The sequence below is a fragment of the Myotis yumanensis genome, unplaced genomic scaffold, assembly GCF_028538775.1.
Source record: "Myotis yumanensis isolate MYYU_CA2020_CCGP unplaced genomic scaffold, mMyoYum1.0.hap1 SCAF_2, whole genome shotgun sequence".
Classification (NCBI taxonomy): domain Eukaryota; kingdom Metazoa; phylum Chordata; class Mammalia; order Chiroptera; family Vespertilionidae; genus Myotis; species Myotis yumanensis.
In genome coordinates this window covers 131,959,822-131,979,339 of record NW_027223753.1, presented here as the reverse complement: position 1 = coordinate 131,979,339, position 19,518 = coordinate 131,959,822, and the positions used below count along the sequence as shown (strand labels likewise).

General features: G+C 34.2%; 1 protein-coding gene across 1 annotated transcript in view; it reads right to left on the bottom strand.

The window, feature by feature from the left end:
* Positions 1 to 3,007: 3,007 nt before the first annotated feature.
* Positions 3,008 to 19,518, bottom strand: part of EPHA3 (EPH receptor A3) — a 365,189-nt gene continuing 348,678 nt past the window's right edge. The window contains exons 16-17 of the mRNA XM_070406036.1: positions 11,836 to 11,991; positions 3,008 to 5,655 (exon numbers count right to left, since the gene is read on the bottom strand). Of these exons, the coding sequence (XP_070262137.1) occupies positions 5,550 to 5,655; positions 11,836 to 11,991 (262 nt within the window). The 3' untranslated portion in view covers positions 3,008 to 5,549. The remainder of the gene's footprint in view (positions 5,656 to 11,835; positions 11,992 to 19,518) is intronic.

Here is a 19,518-nt window from a genome sequence, read left to right as displayed (position 1 = left end):
ATAGAAGAAGAGAAGTGATATGTGCCACTCATAAGCAGTGCTCATAAAATCAGCCAGACAACCACTCCCTTCAGTTTTACTGGCTGAAAGAAGACATTAAGGTTTTATACTCACCAGAAGATGAGAGAGTATGGGATCTGAATCATTGAAGCAAGGCCACCTGGCAACTACTTTGGGTTATTCTGTGTTTAAAATGATGGTGTTTCTTTTTTTTTAAGCTGATGACATTTGGAATTTAACTATCATAGCAGCCAGAATTAACTTATGAAAGATGGTCCAAGATAAAGATATATATACTAGCAGCCCTGTGCACGAAATTTGTGCATGGGTGTGTATGTGTGTGTTCCTCAGCCTGGCCTGCACCCTCTCCAATCTGGGATCCCTCGAGGGATGTCTGACTGTCGGTTTAAGCCCGATCCCAGCAGTTGGACATTCCTCTTGCAATCCGGGACTGCTGGCTTCTAACCACTCACCCGCCTGCCTGCCTGATTGCCCCTAACCACTCTGCCTGCTGGCCTGATTGTCCCCAACTGCCCCCCCTTCCATTCTGATCACCCCCAACTGCCCACCACCCACCGACCTGATCGCTTCTAACCTGCCTCTGCCTTGGCCCTGCCACCATGGCTTTGTCTAGAAGGACGTTCGGAAGGTCTCCCGGTCTAATTGGCATATTACCCTTTTATTAGTATATATATATATATATATATATATATATATATATATATAATTGAAAAGATATATAGATCTTTACATAGTGTCAAATACGCCTTTTACCTTTGAATTTTATCTTTTTTTTGAGTTTATTTATTTTATTTTTTTGTTAATATATTTTATTGATTTTTTACAGAGAGGAAGGGAAAGAGATAGAGAGCTAGAAACATCGATGAGAGAGAAACATCGATCAGCTGCCTCCTGCACATCTCCCACTGGGGATGTGCCCGCAACCCAGGTACATGCCCTTGACCGGAATCGAACCTGGTACCTTTCAGTCCGCAGGCCGACGCTCTATCCACTGAGCCAAACCGGTTTCGGCTGAGTTTATTTTTTGTTGTTTATTGAGTTTAGAGACAGAGGAAGGTGGGGGGGGGGGGGAGAGGGAGAGGGAGGGAGGGAAGAAAGGAGGGAGGGAGAAAGAGAGAGAAACATTGAGTTTGGAGCTAAACAAAAAAATTCAAAGATATCTATTAACTTATTCAGGTTTGGCTAACACCATCAATTTAGCAAGTTCATAATGTTAAATTAACTTCTCCTTATTCCCTACTTCTACTAGTGGTGCCATTATTCCCACAAATACCCAGAACCTATATTTTATGGTATACTTTGATCCTACCTTTTGAACAATTATGTCAAATTGGCAAGTCCTATTTACTCTCCTTTCTTCATGTGTCTATGCATCTATTCCATTTTTCAAATACTATTACCACCACCCTAGAGCAGCAATTTTCAACCTTTTTCATCTCATGAACACATAAACTAATTACTAAAATTCTTTAGCACACTAAAATATATATTATATTTTTTGCTGATCTAGCAAAAAACAGGTATAATTTTGATTCATTCATACTGGATGGCTAATTTTATGTTGGCTGTTGTCACTTTTTATTTGACAATCTAAGGGAAAATAGGTCATTGTCCCTGACTAAATAGTCAGGTATTGCATGTTATTTTTTTAAAATCCTCACCTGAGGATATGTTTTTTGAGTTTAGAGAGAGAGGAAGGGAGAGAGAGAGAGAATGAGAGTGAGAGAGCAACAGCAAGAGAGAGAGAGAGAGAGAGAGAGAGAGAGAGAGAGAGAGAGAGATTGATAGGTTGCCTCCCAATCAGGATTGAAGCCACAACCCAGGTATGTGCCCTATACGGAATGGAACCCACAAGTCTTTTGGTGTATGGGACAATGTTCCAACCAACTGAGCCACCCTCCAGGGCAGGTATTACATGTTTTAAAAGTTCTGTGGCTCACCAGTGTGCCTGCCTTGGCACACAGGTTGAAAATCACTGCTCTAGAGCAAGTGAATAGCTTCATGCTTCCAACACCAAAACAGATTTCAATATCATTTGTTCTACTTATCCCACAGCTTTTCCCTAAATCACTTTTGCAAATAGCCACTGACACTGGCCCCAGATAATTTTTGGATTACAGTAGCCATTATATTATGGAAAGAACACAGAGTAAGAAGACTCTAATTTGAAGTAATTTTTTTCTATTCACTGGGGTGACCTTGGGAAGAATTCCACAACTTGATTCCATCATCTACTAAAAGGGATCTCTTCACAGGATTGCTGCAAAGATTTGGTAACATGTAAATGGTGATAGCAAAGCACCTGTCTCATCTGAGTGCATAATGTATCTTTATTAAATGAATAAATATGTTCTTCTTTACCTATTTTCTTTTACTTAGTTAATCTGCTTACATGTTATCCTTGCCTCCTCTCAACATTTTCAAATGGTATTTCTCCTTCAAGGCAAGCTCAAATCTGACATTTTATGATCTTTCCTTATCTATTTCTACCACTATGTAAATGTGGATCACAGGTGTTATCTGGCCTTACATTGTGAGTTAGCTTTTGGGTTTTCATGTACAATGGTTTTTCTTTAAGTAGATTGCACTGCTTTGACTAGTGACCTACTTTCTACAAAGTATCAGGTGTTTTTTTAGAGTGTTTTCTGAAATTGTGGTTGTTTGTTTTTTATTTGTTTTATTTGGCCTGTTCAGAATTCCTTCCTTTTTTCATAAATGACACTTTGGCTTTTTGACATAACCTACTCTGACATCTCTAAACCCTTTAGGTCAATGATCCCACATAACCACACCCACTACATCCAAGAGCATAACATGAATCCCTCCTCACTAAAGGAGAAAAAAGAAACAGAAGCACATTCTTCATGACTTATATAAATTTCATTATTTTGTTGTTTAAATAAGCACAAATTTTAATAATATATTTAAAAGTTTCAAAGACCACTTCTGTATTTCAATCTGTAAAAAATATTTTCATTATGTTTATTATAAAAATATAAATGTTCCCACTACAAATCATTTTACATTAGTAAGAGGCCATCTACATTGTACAACATAAACTAAATGAGTAATGTTTTGAAAAGACAAGTTTAAAGTAAATACATATTTTCAATCATATCACATTTATACATGGTTTTGTTGATACTTAGTACAGCATAATCTGGGCAAGGTACCAGAAATAAATAATATATGTAAATCAAGTTTACGATACAAAACAGATAATATGGTACATACCATTGTATGGAGATATGGTTTCATGTTTATGGAAAGTCAATGCAGTTCCTGTACAAAGAGATGGCCATCAGCATCTAGTACCTCTACTGCACAGTTAGGAATCGTACACTGTTATGTTTACATATGTACAGGATAAGAATTGTGTAAAGTAAATGTATAAGAGGTTGGGTAGAAAAATAGTGAACAAAATGAAGAGCAACATACTGTGTATATGACTTCTACTTTCAAATGGAAACCATAGCCAAAATAACAATCCTCAACTTCTATTAGTTCATGAAATGCACAGATTTCGTTGAGTATGCTCAGAATACAAAAGTAAATGCTAGTCTGGGATAAAATGAGATTAAAGCCAGAATTAGGTCTTAGTCTAACATTCCACAACTCAAAATTTTGATTAAAGATGGTTTTAGCTGCTTCTAGGCTTAAGTTAAATTTGTAATTAATGTTATCATTGCATATAACTTTATAAAAATTCATGCTCTTATATATCCAATATAAAATTCTAGTTGGATGATTTGACTGTAAGGCTCATTGCCAAATTTAAGAAATAATCTCATATGTGAAGGAACACAACCTAAGCCTTATTACAGTAAACTTACAACATATTAGCACTTGTGAATTTTGATCTGATTGTAAGCTATATAATGTTCCATTTTGCATAAAAACATAAAGTTTGCAGTATTGTTTTATCCATTGTATTCTTATGACATATGAATTTATTATCCTCATGAAATGATCATATCAGCATTAGAAGATATAGATAGAGCTACAATGTTTTAGTGGCTAGATCTATACCAGGTACAGCTTTTCAAATATTATTGATTATGCTCATATTTGACCTTTATGAAATAGTAAGTCTAAGCTCCCACAATGAGAGATCTCTCCACTGCCTACAGATTTTGAATCATTTGCTAGATAACCATTTTATGTATTTCAAAAATAAAACTGTTTATGTAAAGTAATTTAATGCTTCTAATTTATACACTAACATTACAACAGGTGCATTTCAGTGAAAGCCTCTTTAAGATAACAATACCTGCTATATATAATTACAAAGTTTAATTAATTAAACTAAACTCCCATGATTCAGATGAGTAGTTTAGTTATAATCATTAGCTAAAAACAGCTCAGCAATTATAAGCTAAGATATTGAGTGACATTTCAGAGCCTGCCAGAAAGTGATTGCTTTGTAGTTATGCATTGGCCAACAGGCTGTGTTGCCAATTAATGCAGCAATTGAAATAGGGTTCCAATTATTTACAGTGTAGCTATTCTCTATTTAGGAGCTCTAACTTAGCTTCTTTACCAATGAATGGTTTCCTAAACACCAGAATAGGGCAGGTATGCCATTGAGAATCCATTACTTACAAGCCAGTATATTACACTAAATTAGGAGCATATAGTTTATACTAAATGGAGAGACAAAAATATGTGAGATAATTCAGACTGTGAGAGATTTGGTTAGTGAATGAACAGGGGAATTTATTTGGTTTCTATATATACATGGATGTTTTGAAAACCTGGAAAGAAACCCATCATTCCCTATGTTTAGTTTTCCATGTTTCCTACTGCTGACAATTTGAGAGAGCATTTGGCACTTGGCTGTAACAAATCCAAATTAAATCATTGAGGCATAAATAGAAAACAATAAAAACAATTAGAAAGAAAATAAATACGTACTTTTCTTCAAAATTAAGACACATTTTACATGATAATACTTAACAAAGCTAATAATTATAAATGTATGGTACTTAAAACAGCTACAAACTTTATATGCTTTTTAACAGATAAAAGAGATTAATACAATGAAAAGGTAGTAAATATGGCCAGATAGTTTGAGGTATAAATTCCTCTGTTTTTCTTGCTTCTAAAGAAAAAAAATACCTGTTACAGATTTCTTCTGTGTAGAAAAATATCACAAGTCTTTTCCTTTGTGGCTAGTAGTGAACAGAGCCATTATGTTCATTTTGTTATTTCACTTGTTTTGCTTTTATAATAGTCAGTATATGATCCATGGCTCTAGGCTAGCTCTTCATCATTTCATGCTGAAGAATTTTAATTTCATCCATCAACTAATATAAAAAATCAATTGCAAAACAAAATAACACCCACCCACCAATCCACTAAATGATATGGGAAAATAAAGAGTTTTTAATTCCATTTTAAGGCATTTGTACTCATATATGAGTGTCTTATAGGGCTTGAAACTTCCACCAGTATCTCCCGCATTATCATCTGTCTGCAGAGTGATGCTGCATCTTCCACAGCCACCACTTCCTTTGAGAAATAGCCTTTTACACTGGAACTGGACCATTCTTTGATTGTGTTTCTAGAGCTTTAATGCTACTGATGATCTTCTTCTGTGGCCCAACCACAGTGACACCAACCTTTTTCATGTCACTGTAAAAAAAAAGAAAATATTTGGTGAGAATCATGGTTTCCTGCATAGTATGTAAGCATGAGATTTTCAGTTAGCAAAGCTTGCAAAATCATCCATCTTAGTGGTTTGGACATAATTTTTATTTTTACATCATCCATGTATAGTATCCTGGCCATTTCACCTCTGATATTGTAGAAGAATATAAATGTTATAGTGGGTTGAATAGTGTCCCCTCAAAATTTATGTCCACCCAAAACTACAATAGGGTCTTAGCGTATGTAATTAAGACAAAGATCAAGATGAGATAATACTAGGTTAGGGTGGACTCTAAATCTAATGAGACTATTCTTATTAGAGACAGAAAAGCACGCACAGTGACAAAGAAGAGATACATGTGTAGATGGAAGCAGAGATTGGAGTTATGTTGCCATAAGCCAAGGAATGCTGGGATTCACCAGAAGCCGGAAGAAGTAAGGAAGGATTCGCCCTTAGAGACTTGTAGCCCTGCTAACATCTTGATTTCTGACTTCTGGACTCCAGAAATGTGAGAAAACAAATTTTGGTTGTTTAAGCCAATACATTTGTGGTAATTTGTTATGACAGCCCTAGGACACTGATATAGATGGTCACGCATTCTTTGTAGTGGTATTATCCCATTCCCTTGAATCTGGGCCAGCTCCAGGACTACTTTGATTGACAGAGTATGTCAGAAGTGACACTGTATCAGTTTCTACACTCGGGTATTCAGAAACTGCCAGAGTCAACTTCTTTTCCCTTGGCACACTCTCTCTGGGCCTCAAAGTGCCATATAGGAAGTCTAACTACCCTGAGACATTGGAGAGGCCAGCTGAAAGTACTTAGTCTGCAGTCTCCGCTATGTAGCCACGTGCACCATGTGACAGGAATGAAACCATCTCCAGCCCTCCAGACAAGACCATATTCCTGTTAGATGAATACTTCAGTCAGCACTAACACTACAGCAGAAGACCTGCCTGTCTAGCTCTGTCCAAATTTATAACCCATGACATTGTGATATGCAAGAAAATAGTTGTTTTGGTCTTTAAATTTTAAAACAGTTTGTTGTCAGCCATAGATAACTGGAACAATTTCTTAAAAGTAGAAAAAATTGTAAGAATTTATTTCTATCAAAGTTACTAAATTTAAAATAGTTTAAACTCAGAAACCAGACATAAAATGAAGATTATAGAACAAAAAAAGTCATTAAGAAAAAAATGTTATATGAACATGTGCAAATCATTAATTAAATAATCTTGACTCAAGTAATTATTTCATATATTCACCTCTTTCAGATATTGACTCAAACTTCCCCATCTCATGAGATCTTCCTGACCCTTCTATTTAATATTATAAAACCTCTCTATATTCATACCTCCACTTCATATTTTATTTTCTTGTTTCATTTTCTTCCAAACATTTTTACTGTTCAGCATATTACCTTTCTTTCTGATTTATTTTCTTAATTCTCTATTTAACTCCACAAGAATGTGAATTTCATACGAATAGGCATTTTTGTTGGTTTTGTACTCTGCTTAGTAACCACACTCTGAATAATGGTTATCATTTAGTAGGGGCTCAATATGTTCTTACTAAAGAATAAATCAATAGCCCCAAATACAATTATCTGGGGAAATTGATAGAAGAGTAAAGTATCACTTGTCAAAGAGACCCAGGCAAATTGAGAATGGCAAGAAGAAAACACACACACACACACACACACACACACACACCACACACACATGTGCGTACACGGGGCACCTTCATATTGAGCCTAAAGGAAAGAATGTGAAATTGGGAGTTTCAACTTCAACTACATAGTAATGGACTAATGATTCCTTAAGAAATGAGTTCCCAAGCAGTAAAGCTGGACAAGTAGAAAATAGGTAACAATTTAAGAAACAATTTAGATGATAATTAATTATTTCCTGCATAAAATTAACCAAGACTGGTTGCATGCCTATCACCTGAGCTGGCAATGAAGTTTCTGATGATCTACAGGTCACCACCCTGATGCCATTCAAGGGGCTGATAAATTTTCTATGGACACCTTGTATTTTTCCCAAGGTCCCCTCTGATCATACTCTTCAGCTGCCTTGCTTTACCAGGAAGGCTAGTGGGAAGTGACATCAAACTTGTCACTCTTCATGTAACTGTGGATAATGAAACTTTCACTTAGAGAATATAGGCTGTTTATATTGATCCCCACTTTTGAAAGAATGTCCATTCTATGGGGGATTTTGATTCTTTATATACCTTGCATCTATCTTCAAAATGAACAACAAACATTTCCATCGTAGTCTCCAAATTATTTCAAAGTCAGGTTATGAATGTACAGCCAGAAAACAAGGCAGATATAAATATATGTGTACAAATCAATAGATCCTGTCTCTTTTTATATTTCTTCTAACATCTTTCTTCCAATTCTACATCATATTTTTATGACTCGCTAATATTTATCTCTTCCTTTTCTCTTTTTTTAAAAGCTCAAAAAAGATAATAATGGATAGCAGGAAAAAAAGAATGTTTCAAGGTCGTATACTAATTTCCTGAGCTCTTTGAGAAATTTAAGCACAATGACAGAGTAATATGACACAGTGCCATGCTATGACTCTTGGCTCTGACCTCCCTCTGGAGCACCTGGACCTCAGCAGCCAGGTAAAAATCAGATGCTGAGCATTCACAGATCTCTCTGAAGGGCCAGCCCAACTCTGGGGCTCTTGATTCAGTAGGAAGGACTGTATGTTCCAAGCTCACGCCTCAAGAAATCTTCATAAAACTTTAAGATTCCATGTCTCAGAACCCAATATAAGCAACATTTTAATAATAAACATAATTCTATGTTTAATGCCAAGGATTATATTGGAAAGGAGAATTGAAGCAATAATCCCTTTAGGTTATGCTTTAGCTTGGGTTTTTTATGGACTCTCTACTCTCTCTACCTCCTCCATAATGTCTTCTATCCACCACCTTGCCATGTACAAAATTGTTTTAGACATACAGCTGCTATAGTCTCAATAACACTCCCCACATGCTTATATCATCTTGACTACCCTGTTCAGAAGGGCAGTGGATAAGTTCAAGACCATAGGTCAACTCAAGATTGTGACCAGAGGTTAATGAGCTATATGGAACTTCAAAGGAAAAAGGATAGGTGATGACATTTGGAAAATGGCCTCCAAGAGTACAGGATAATGACATGTTGCAATGAATCTGCCTAATATTCATTACACACACTCTATTCTTTCTCCAGAGTCTATGGTCACTTTTGCCCCCTTTCTCATTCTTTCTTCCCTTCTTACCTTAACCTTCTGAAATCTATCTTACGGTATTAAATAATATTTTTAAAAATATGTTATATATACTGAATTAAATTGCATATTTTCTGGATTTCATCTGAAAATGAAATGACTTGAGTAGCTTGCTGTACATGAAATCCTGAACTAACTGAAATAAGTTAATATTTAAGTTTGAAGCCCCATTGAGCTTTTTCTGTGATTTGATAGTATGGATAGAAAAAATAATTTAATGTCCTTTTTTAGTTATCACTATCTTATTTTAGAAGACTTTCTGGAGTTATTTAGTCAAGGGAATCATTTCTGAATTGCGTCTGAATGGCGCAAAGAAAATAAGGATTGAAAGAAATCAAATTCAAACAATAAACTTAAGACTGAAAAAAGGATGAAATACTGGGTTAAATATTTTAAAGGATTTAAGATATCAATGTTGCCTCATTAGAATTCCCCAAATAATTAGTGTATTAAATGTTTTTTTTTTAATTCTAATTTTTGTAGTATAAACTATGGTCAGGAGGTACACCACGCTGAGATCTAAGAAATAATTCTTTTCAAGGAATTTCAGGCCAATAGATCTTAATTCTATCTTGTTCCTGAGTTTAGGAGAAAGGACAGAAGAAAGATAACTGTGGAGTTTGAAATGCAGAGAGATCTGAAACCATGTGACTCAGTGTGAAGAACAAACCTGAAAGAGTTGAGTCTCAGGAAAGTCAGTTTTCATCTTGAATGTACAGACTGTTTAAATAATAATAATAACTATCAAGTGAAAACATTCTAAGCAGAAAAAAAGAGCTTACTGTCCAACACTGTATGGTTGAGACAAATATATTTCTCAATTGGAAATGTAACAAATGCTGCCACTTCACCTTTTTAAGCAAATAGCTTTCTTAACATATTCACAACTTACAATGTCTGCCTATATTTAAATTGTGAGCTGGCAGTTAATCATATTAACAATGTTCTGCCTTATCCACTTCATTATTTAAAAGCTATGTGTTGATATTTTATTGAAAATACACATTTATAAAATGTTGCCTTTGAAAATCTGGCAATGGTGCGGAAATATTCAGTGTTTGCTCTCCCCTATGCTTCTGTGCCCCAAAGCAGGTGTCTTGTATATCATAACCCCAACTGTTTATATTAATTAAAATAAGAATTAAAATATTTAAATATATTACTATATCCTATGATTGTGTATGATCAAAATAACTACTACAGAAAGTCAAAGCTTGTTGCAGATTGAGTCAGAAGTCTATTCAATAAACAGTGAATTTCCCTTTAAACAGGAATGCCAACACAGGTTAAATAGACTAGAATAAGCTTATTTCTTCAGAACAATTCTCCTCTTCCATAGTAATAAATGAGGTCCTTTTGTGACTTGTTGTGTTTCTGATTGGAATATTATGCCATGAATGATCAACTTCTTTACCTACTTACTGGGAACTTATATCTCTACTAATTGCACTCCACATTCCTTTTCGATAGCTCATCTGTAGCTCTCCACATTGGCTTTGTTTAAATGATTGACAAGATGATAACGAAAGTTTTAAATATTCAACAATATTTAAATACTTAACAATATTCAAATATTCAACAATATTTAAATATTCAAATATTGGTAGGAGAGGTTAATGTAAAGGAAATAGAGGGCAACAAAGAGATTGTTTTAAGAAACAAAGATGAAAGATATAAGATTCTGGAACAAAGATGGACACAGTTTGCAAACAAACTGTACAAGCTACAAAACTATGTATAAGTTGGTGTATCTGGCCAACACAAAAATTTTTTTTTGGAACAGTTCTCTATTTTACCTTCAGGAAAAGGCTCCTAGAGCCAAGTTCATGCCATCTTACTTCACCTCTTTTGAACAGAAATAGTTTTATAATGGAAAACATATGACTTTGAAGGTGTCATATACAAGTAGCACTGAGCCCATCCAAATTTTCTTTTGAGGGCTTGGAGTTAAGAGAGTTGGGCCTTAATCAGTTGAGTAGCAAACTAAGATTGCATGACTGAAGGCTGAGAAAGCCATTTTTATCTATGGTCATGGGAGTGCAGCAAAAGTCACTGTGCAGAAAAAGAAAAGAATGATGTAGGTTACATTAAGAAATGAAGTAAATTGACTCTCATTCACAGAGAAAAGAATATGGCTTCTAGTTCTTTACTGCCAGTTCCCAGTTACCATAGCTTGTGAACAAAGATGACAGTTATTGACTAGTCACTGGATTCACTTGGTAAACCCACTTCTGTTAAGCCCATGTGTTTCCTCAAAGAATTGCTATTATCCAAAGATCTCTGTCTAAGAAATTCATCATATTATATTTAATTATTATTGCCTTTTAACACATCAAACCATATAAATTATTTATATTCTGTTTTTCCAAGCTGAATATAAGCTTTTTAAGGAAAACAATAAAGTAATACCTTAAACTTATTTGTAACTTCATTTGCAAAGATGAAATCCTTCATAGACTCAATCATAGATGGTGATATGATTATTTAGCAGCTGTGAAAGCTGCTTCTGACTTTAGCATGTCTCCCTGTATACCAGCTTACCCACTTAAATTTTTCTTTTCCATTTCCACAGAAACTAGGTTTTGTTAAAAGTAACAGAAAACACAAAATCATCATGCCCTATCTGCTCATGTTTTTAGTTAGGGGCTTGGGTCTGTGTATCCGTTGGTCTATCTGAAGTGAGAAGACACACCAATACACATAAACCCAAAAGGTGTTATTTATGAAGAGAGAGACCCAGGAACCAGTTCAGTGGTTATAGGGAACAGTAAGTACCTCAGAGGTTCAACTAATATTTATAACACATTAATCCAAAACATGTATGCTCAGTAGAAAGTTTAGAATCATTCAGTCTTCTTAAAAACTTTTTCTTACTCTGAAGAAATTTTGGCTATGGTGTCACAAGAACTGTATTCCACGCCTGTGAAGATTTCTTTGCACTGTGCTGTTCGAACACCATTAAGCCAGTCACTTGTTGTGCGGAAGGTAGTGATGTCGACATTGCTTTGGTCCAGAAGAAGGTTTGATGGCCTGCAAGAAAAGGAAATATCAAAGGGAGAGAGGACAGGAGTCAATAGAGTTTCTGGATGTCAAGATTTGACACCTTTTTAAATCACTGAAACTTGGCCAATGAAATGCATAAATATGTCCATACATACTTTACTAATTTAATTCATTTAACCATTAGCAAAGATGATCTTAATTTAGGATACAATTATTACAAACATGATGCACTGAATAAGTTATTGTCTACTTTAATGATGGATTTGGTTTTCCATATTAAATCCTGACCATTGTTCAGGTTACTGCCTATCTAAACAACAGTTTGGACAACATAAACTATACTTATAGCAAGACACTAAGTGAGCACAGATTTAAATAATGTCACAAATGTCATTAAAAATAACAAAAAGGGTGGAAAGCAGTGATGAGTAACAAATGAAATCATTGCATATGTGACAACACCAAAAGGAGAGTTCATTATATATATTGAGTTATGCTTGTATATGTAGAGTTCAATATATATATATATATATATATATATCCATTATCTATCTATATACTATATAGTATAATATATATATAGAGAGAGAGATAATGGATTAATGAATAATAAAAAGAGAGAGACTTTTTCAACCTACTTATTTCACTAAATATTATATGATTTCACTCATAAGTGGGATCTAAAATAGAAAGTAACCAACAAGACAAAAAACAAAAACTCATAGACACAGAGAACAGTATGGTGGTTACCAAAGTGATAGGGGGTTACAGGAGAGGTAGAGGAGGGTAAAGAGGGTTAAATATATGGTGATGGAAGCAGACTTAACTTTAGGTGGTGAACACACAATGCAATATACGGATCATGTATTATTAGAATTGTACACTTGAAACCTATATAATCTTATTAATCAATGTCATCCCAATAAATTTAATAAAATTAAAAAAGAGAGAAATTAATTGACTGTTACTGTGATTTGTATTGCACAATATAATCAGCATTAAGAAGACTTTCTAGCCCATCCATTATGGATCAGTGGTTGAGTGTTGACCCATGGACCAAGAGGTTGCCAGTTTGATTCTGGGACAGGGCACATGCCCTGGCTCTAAGCTTCATCCATATTGGGGGGTGCACAGGAGGCAGCCAATCAGTGATTCTCTCTCATCATTGATGTTTCTATCTCTCTCTCCTTCTCCCTTCCTCTTTCTGAAATCAATAAAAAACATTTTTTTTTAAAAGAGAAGAACGTCTAGCATTGTTTTATATAATTACAGGCCTACCCATAGATCTATTACCAAATGTCATATGGTGAACCAAACAGATGTAAAAGAAATGGAAGAGAGCATATTTTCACCCTAGAAAAGCTCAAAGAAGCAGCCTTTTGGTGAATTGCCCTTGGGGTAAATTTTTCAGCTCTCAGTAACCTCTTTAATTCTCCTTTAACTCATGAGACTGGAACCAGTCCCCAGGTGGACAATTGTCCTATTACTTCATCTTAGAAAGGTCCCTGGGTTCAAATAGTCCATAATATTAATTTGTACTTTTAGTCTATAGGATTAATACATGAAAAATACTACCATATTTTCTTGCTCCAATAATTTTATTATAGTTGTATTGTTAATTACTCTTCTTACCTCAGTAGCTTAGCTGGTAAGGGTTTGAATCATGCAGAAGAGCTGGATTTATATTAAGTATGTTTAAAGAAGAATAGTCCTTCTTAGGAAAATGAACAGAGGACAAGTTGAGAATGAGATCTCTGGCTGCATGGTGCATTAATTAATATGTCAGCAAACATTTAGGATCTTTTTTATGTGGACCAAATGTCTCCAAGGACATTGTGGACAGTATCATTGTCTTGTAAAGTGTCATAACCTAATTTTTATCTTACAACTGAGAGAGTACATTTAGACTTTTGCCTCTTCTGAACATTTTATATTTTGTGATACTGCAGTAGCATTTAGTCAACATTGAGCTCTCGAAAACTTTAAACATTATTTAAAGTTAGTGACTATTAGAATATTTTTAAACTAGAACTTCACATTTTCATATATATTGAAAATTAATTATTGGCCTAAATGAAATCCATCTTTTGAAATGTTTTTGAAGTTCAAAATTTATAATTATTTTTCAAAAGACACCAAAACTAACCAAAAATATGTTAACATGATTTTATCATTATTTTAGAAACAAATTAGCTTTTTAAGGTACCAATTCCAATATTTTTAGAAATAGCATGAAATAACAGCAAATGATGCGTCCAGACACACATAGACTGTATAGTGTTTTACCTGTGAATACCAACCCTGAATATCACCTAGGATATGTGGTAAAAGCTTTTGTTCTCCTGAGAAAATGTCTCTGTGAAGCACATCCATATATATGCTAACTGTACCCATTATTTAAAAGGAATTTTTAATTGGGTAATTTCTATTACCATGATGACATTTCTTCAACTCACTCCCTGACATACAGGAGACATGTATAAGTGTGAGGTCAAGATTTTTAAATCTGAAAACTTTTATATCATGTTCTAGACATGCATCCTGTTGTGGGGACACATGAGAGGAATGTAATTGACTATTTGAATTTTGTTGGTGATACATAAACCTATTTGGTAAATATGGTCAAATTTTAATGAAATTATAATGCTGAGTTTAAGAAAAAAATAGTAATGTGACAATTTGGTTTGCCCTCTATATTTATCCTCCGTGGAAAATACAGATCAGTACTAGTTCTCTCACTGGCAGAATCATTTGTGAAGTGGAGGACAGCTGAAAGTGGAGGACTTTTCAATAATCTTTCCCTTAGACTAAATCAACTACTTAAATCCTCTCTACTTTAAGCATTTTTTAAAAATATGTTTTGTTGATTTTTTACAGAGAGGAAGGGAGAGGGATAGAGAGTTAGAAACATCAATGAGAGAGAAGCATCGATCAGCTGCCACTGGGGATGTGCCTGCAACCAAGGTACATGCCCTTGACCGGAATTGAACCTGGGACCCTTCAGTCCCCAAGCCGACGCTCTATCCAGTGAGCCAAACCGGCCAGGGCTCTACTTTAAACATTTTGATCATAAATTAAAACTTAAAATTATGGAGTTTATAATTTATGTTTATGTCTTATGGTTTAATATTAACTAACCTTCAGAGGTTATCTTTTTAAGAAAAAGGTAGAGACAAAAGAGGCATTATTTTAAAAATCATTAATTTTCTTTCCTTTAGGAATATATAAACTATTAAATATAAATATAACATTTTGTAAATTATTTTCTTATGGAATATATATATATATATATATAATTTTCTATAATCCTTTAAATCTTTAAATTACTCATCAGATAAAGATAAACCAGTTAATTTTAATAATTGAAAATATCTTGTTTTGGTTTGTTCCTTAGAACTTTATTTTAATAACTGAAAATCTCTTGTTTTTGTTTTTTCTAAGAATTTGAGGAACCCAGGTTCCAAAACTTGCATGATATTCTTGTGTTGTTTTGGCATGGTCATCATAGCCAGCCTTTGTCACTAGCCAGAATTAAATATAACATTGGATCCATTGGAAAAATCATTGAGTCAGTAAACAAAATTGATAGAAATAACAATAAATCTTATGTGAGAAAATTTTATAAGAAAAATGAAATGAAACCTAGAAAGAAGACAATATTATATTAAAATATCTACAGACATGCCCCCCCCACCCCCCCACCCCCACACACACACACACACCATACCCCACAGCTTGGATTTCCACAGTAGCTGTACATAGACTCTAATGTCAACTGTTGTAGACTCTTGGACTCATGAATAGCAATACTTTTTATTTATGGGTTTGTGGGTCTAAAGAATCAAACCCCAGGACATTTATTCAGAATATTTATGAAGCATGCCTAATAGCAAAATGTAGTTTTTCTTTCTTCTCAATTCAAAATGGGTTGTATTTTAAAATTCAACACTATAGCCAGACTCAACAAGAGTTTAGAGAAAATTAGTATAAACAGATTGAAATAGAACAGGATGTGAGGATTAGGGATTAGAGTGACCCCAACCGAGCTTTTCTGTTTATTACTTGGATCAAAGTGCAAGGAAGACAGAGAATGACCTAATTTTAATGCCAGTGACCTCAGACTAACCAGCCCTGCAAAGTATCATTTTTCCACTTCCAGGATTTCTCTGGGGAATCAGAATAAAATTGGTTCCTTTCCTCCTCGGAGAGGACATCTGGAGAGTTTATCAATGGATAGGAATTTGTCTCTCACTGTGAAGAGCCTGTGATGTCTCTTCATGCTCACCAAGGGAATGTGGGCTTTTTGAGCAGCTGCAGGCATTGGCGTTTTTTTAGACCCAGCCCCAGACATTGGGTCTGAAGGGGAAATTTATAGGCTGGGTGATGTGCACCGTGAGCTCACACTTTTACTAGACAAATTAGATAGGTTTCAATCCGTGCAGCTGTAAATGAAGTCCTGCAGAGTTCCACCTGATCTTTTACAGCTTTTCATAAATCAGTACCTACTGGCTGCAGAACACAGTCATTAAAAAGAAATCATGGAAATTATATGTTTGCTCAGGGGAAACAAAAAAATAACTTTCCTCCCTTCTTCTCTCCCCCCCTGTATTTAGGTTCGTGAATTATTCTTTTGTGGATATCCATACTGTTGCATTACAGGTACATCTATATTTTCTTCCCATCAATTCTTATTTTATCTGTAAATGCTTTCATATCAATTAGTCCCAGATACTGGGAAACAAATATCAATAAGCCAGTCCCAAGAATATCTTCTCGTAATGATCTTATTTCATTTTGCGTTAGGATTCTAAACTATGGGGATTGAATGCTCAGTTATCCTTCTGTAACATAAGAAGACTCCTTTTGGTTTAAAAAGGGCTTTATTTTTCATGTATTAAAATAATGGTTAATACACATTTTTGAATAAATAAGTAGATGCTTACTGAATCTAGAAATAGTAATAATACTGGAGATGTATGCTATACCACTGTACTTATATGCATTTTTCTGTTGTGAATAGTTTCTGAACTATATTAATTCCAAAGAGTAATTTCAAAAAGAAATATTAATTATTTCTACTTTTATGATTGTCTTAAAATAATACATTTTTTTCAATACATTTTATAGTTTAGTGTTATTTTTTATTTCAAAGATAATGATCACATACTGTATTTCAAGGGGAAATCTTGTACTTGCCCATTTTTTAAAAGTGTGGATGTATGATGATCTTCATCTTTTTATCTCTAACATTAAAATATCAACTATAGTTAAATAAATTTAATTTGTTATCAGTAACTAAAAGTAATGTTGAGTCTGTATAGCTCCCAAAAGTGGACTAATATGTAAATAACAAATTAAGGAGAAGTAAAGTCATTGTATTTAATTATCTCTAGGTGTTAAAGACAAAACTCTAAGCAGTTATAGCTATTGTATATGTTTTAATTCTTTCCAGTAGAAAATGATCTATTTGTATTTGTAAGATTAAAAAAAAATCACCTGGGTATTTAACATGTATTTATGTTCCTCCAAAAGGTTCAGTATCACATTTGTTCAGTGAGGAAAGTCACCCTGTCAGTTTCAGAATTGGAGGTCAAAGTCATTTGGAAGAACAGAAAGCTTTTAGGTCATTCAATTTTTTTAAAGGATATATTTGCCAAACAGCAGTTATTCTCTAAAATAATTTATTATGTACTCTTAGAGATCAGAAGCACTTTATTAATGATAATGCCATTAACAGTGAAAAATCGTATTGCTTATACTTTCTATTCATCTTGTTCAGTAATAAAAATAACTCTCTCCAAACAGTGAGCAATGCAATGAAACAGTATATTTAATAGCATTTCAGATAAATTAAGTAGAATTGAGTTTTCAGAATGTCATTCTAAATATATTTAACATATTTTTAGGTCTTTATTCCATGAAATGAGTTGCCTGCCTTTTAAAACCCCATTTTAAATGTATTGGATATATTGTTTAATACTGTATACCAAGAATTTGTATTCCTTAAATTTATAATAGTATTGAAGAATCTAGTTATCTGAAGTGTAAAAATTCTATGGATTTAAAGAACAAGTCATTTCTCTATTTCATTTGATAGATAAACATCCAAAAATAAAAAAAGTATCTGATTACCTGAATAGAAACAACTTCATCTCTCATTTTTATTAATCTTTTTAATTTTTAAGTAATCTACATTCATAAAAGTAATTGAATAAATTTATTTAAAGCAGGAACTATATTATAAAACTAATCTTGCAAAAATAGATTCTTTTAAAATATAAATTCTGCTTATTGCTGATTTATGCATAATAAGCATCTGTTATAAAATAAAAGCACTTTTTTGGTGTAAGACCATTTTTAACTTATTTACATTGCACTATTTTCTATCAATAACTTTTTTAAAAAATTGCTTCAATTCTTAAAAAAACTGAGGGATATTTATTTTTATCCTTTTACACATAAGCACTATGATTATATCCATTTTTTTCTAAATTTCTCAAAAACACTATTTTCATATTGCCATTTTCATCATCCAATTATTACAAAACCTCTTAAATGTTGCATTTCATCTATTACTCTAAAAAAATCAAAATATACTCTGAAAAGAAGCTGATGTCCTCATTACTTCTTTGAAAGGCTTTTCCCTCAGTTGTCTTTTTTTGCTTGTTTCCCTTCACCCTTTTGCAACTTTTGATAAATAGTTCATTCTATCTACCTCTGAAAAATTAATTCCTTCAGCTGGGATTCTCTGTAGTGGTCTAAATTTCATTCTTAACTCTGTTCTGCTCTGTTATTGGTACTGTACCCCAAAGCTTGTAGAGAACTGTTTCCTTTCTTTCTGTGTTGGAATCTGTGCAGGAGGATAATGGTCTGAGATGTCTTAGGATTGCCATCCACTGGCATTGATTGGTTCTATAATCTTATATAACAAAAGGCTAATATGCAAATTGACTGAACGGCAGAATGACCGGTAACTATGATGTGCACTGACCACCAGGGGCAGACGCTCAATGCAGGAGCTGACCCTTGATGGTCAGTGTGCTCCCACAGGGGGAGCGCCACCCAGCCAGAACCCAGGCTCATGGCTGGCACTAAGGATGTCCTTAGTGCTCGAGGGCCTAAGCCGTCAGTCGGACATCCCTAAGGGCTTCTGGATTGCGAGAGGGTGCAGGCCGGGCTGAGGAACTTTTCCCCCACACCCCCAGTGCAGGAATTTCGTGCATCAGGCCTTTAGTGTCCTTATAAGGAGCCTGAAATCTCCACTGGCTACCATTATACTCTACTACATATGAAGGAAGCATTCACTCATTTCAATTAGCTTCTTGGCTCTTGTAGACATTTGAGTTAGTGACTTCTGGACTAAAAGATTGAAGCACTTAGAGATTTCAAAAAGATCCCTGGACCCCAAGGTAGCGCAGAAGTAGCCAGGAGAAGCTAAAAAATGCAACAGATTGGAATGAGGGAATTTCAATGTCAGCCTATGTGAACTAACACTTGCTACTCTTCACAGATTAAAGTTTACTGATGATTCATGGAATATGAAAGCTTTAATTA